General features: G+C 36.0%; 1 protein-coding gene across 1 annotated transcript; it reads right to left on the bottom strand.

Annotated features, from left to right (window-relative positions):
* Positions 1-1,334: 1,334 nt before the first annotated feature.
* LOC133196604 (uncharacterized) lies at positions 1,335-1,861 on the bottom strand (the record flags this gene model as incomplete). Its single annotated transcript, XM_061332472.1, has 3 exons — positions 1,335-1,433; positions 1,551-1,642; positions 1,684-1,861. Coding segments are annotated over 3 exons (369 nt in total), but the record flags the coding sequence as incomplete, so codon positions are not given.
* Between the last annotated feature and the right edge of the window lie 201 nt (positions 1,862-2,062).

The following is a 2,062-nucleotide window of genomic DNA, read 5'->3' as shown; positions in this document are numbered from 1 at the left end:
ATGTAAATCTTTTGTGTTGCGTTTTCAGATGGTTGCTATGTTTTCATCTATTTGAGTACTTAATTATTTTAAACAATAAAATGCTTTCTTTGTTGTTAGTATTGGAATTAATGTTGCAGCTGTTGCAGAAATTAAAAACCCGCGTAAGTGAGTTATGTAAAGTTTTTCTTCAATTGCTTCAACGTTAGTTCCCATACTAACAACCAAAGAAAGACATTTTATTGTTTATATTTGTATCTGTATAAAAAAATATAAAGCAAAATTAAGTAGGTTGAATATTTTATCATTGATATGTATGGCATTGTATGTTTCATTGATGGAAGAGCCACAGTGCTTTAGAAATCTATAGAAGTGACTTGCTTAGCGGCGATTACTGACTGATTAACAGCAATGGTTTTCATAGAAATAAATAAGATGATATTCAGTAGATGTAAATATTTTCTGACGAAGTCCGCGTATACCTTACTGCAAAATATAAAGATTGTAACGTGTTTGCCTAACACGTATATATTTCGATTTAATTGCTGAAAATTAAATCGCGTTATTAGAGAGGCCCAATTTGGGGTTATCGGGTCATTAGCATTTCCCCGATTTTTCAACTTTTGGTATTTTAGTCGAATCCTAGGTACTTCCTTTTCCTTTGAAGAACGACGAAGAGCAGACGTATCTTGCATCTCAAGTTGTAAATTTGTTTTTTTTTTTCATATTGAAAAAATTCCCACCCACCCACACCCTGTATTTATGAATATATAATTATAAATGTTTTATTGGGTGTAATTATTCTGCCAGAAGCGAAGGTTACTTCTAGATGATCAGACAGCCTGCTTAGGCAACGCTCACGTAGACTGTTGCATAGATAAAACATTGTTCAGCAAATCGCATAGTAATGTTGACTTACGAGCAGACTTACCAATATCTTTACGCTGGCCATCTTCTTCTGCTACTAATCTATGAGTAACTCTATCTGTGACTGTATCTGCTACTCTATTCGTAACTCTATCAGTAACTAATGCAATTGAGTCTCGGAGGCCTTATATATACCCTGGATATGTCACGTGATCAGCCCATTTGGCATACCTGGGGGTTTTACTAACTCAGGGTCCTTGCGGAACGCCCTGTCCTCTTCAATTTATTACCTATAGCCGTTACATTACCCATGCCTCAGATTCAATCGTCCTCGCTTGCGTAAAAAACACCACATTAAACATCGAGGCATATAAACAATTTTTCTTATTTACAATGATTCAATGTCCGTCAATTACTTTGACAAGAACGATATAGTATAGAAAACTTAAATTTCAAAGCGCTCTTAGTTGTTTTAGTTTAGGCATAGTCTAATTCAAGTCAATGCTCTTCTTCCTTTTAATGATTTTGATCACTCCATTCTCCCATTTTGTACTTATAGTTTTTATGGAATGTACATTAAGTGCTGGCTATGCCTGAGTGGCCGCGTTCACAGTAGATACCTTTGTAGATTTCTCCAAACCATGCACCACCGGCTTTGACTGTTAAATTTCTTTGCTCTTTGTCTAGGAACCTGTTTAAAGAACCTCTCCAGGATCCTGAAATTCCCAGTCACTTTGGTTAGACTCCTTCCCCACATGGTCACTAATAGGGGTCTCTTCTGGATTGTCTCCACCAACTACAACATCAGTTGCTTTTGTAATCGTGCTTGGCTTTTGCTTCTTAGTAGGGGTGGAGCATTATGAACTTTCATGTGTTTCACAAGGTAGCTGTTCTTTTTGAACTTGGCTCCATAAGTCATACATTTAAATCTCTGTCCTGAGCACAAAATAACGTGGTCCTGCCGTGGCTCATCTATGGCTTTGTCGCAAAAGGGACAGTCAGGGTGTTTAGCTTTAGTGAATTTTATATATATTATATTTTATAACCTACAACACAGAAAAATAATTTAAATCTTATTCAAACTCTGCGGATGTCATCTTTGGTTTCAAAAAATAAACATAAATAATATGTTTAGCATAGACCTACTACATAATCTGATGAATAAGCAGAAGTTCGCTAGCTTCTAACTGATCTTTGGGGCTTCTGATCGACTACT

Source organism: Saccostrea echinata, unplaced genomic scaffold, assembly GCF_033153115.1.
Source record: "Saccostrea echinata isolate AGI-Se365-2 ecotype Australia unplaced genomic scaffold, CSIRO_AGI_Sech_v1 ptg000001l, whole genome shotgun sequence".
In the NCBI taxonomy this organism is placed as follows: Eukaryota; Metazoa; Mollusca; class Bivalvia; order Ostreida; family Ostreidae; genus Saccostrea; species Saccostrea echinata.
This window is presented reverse-complemented; position numbering and strand designations above follow the sequence as displayed.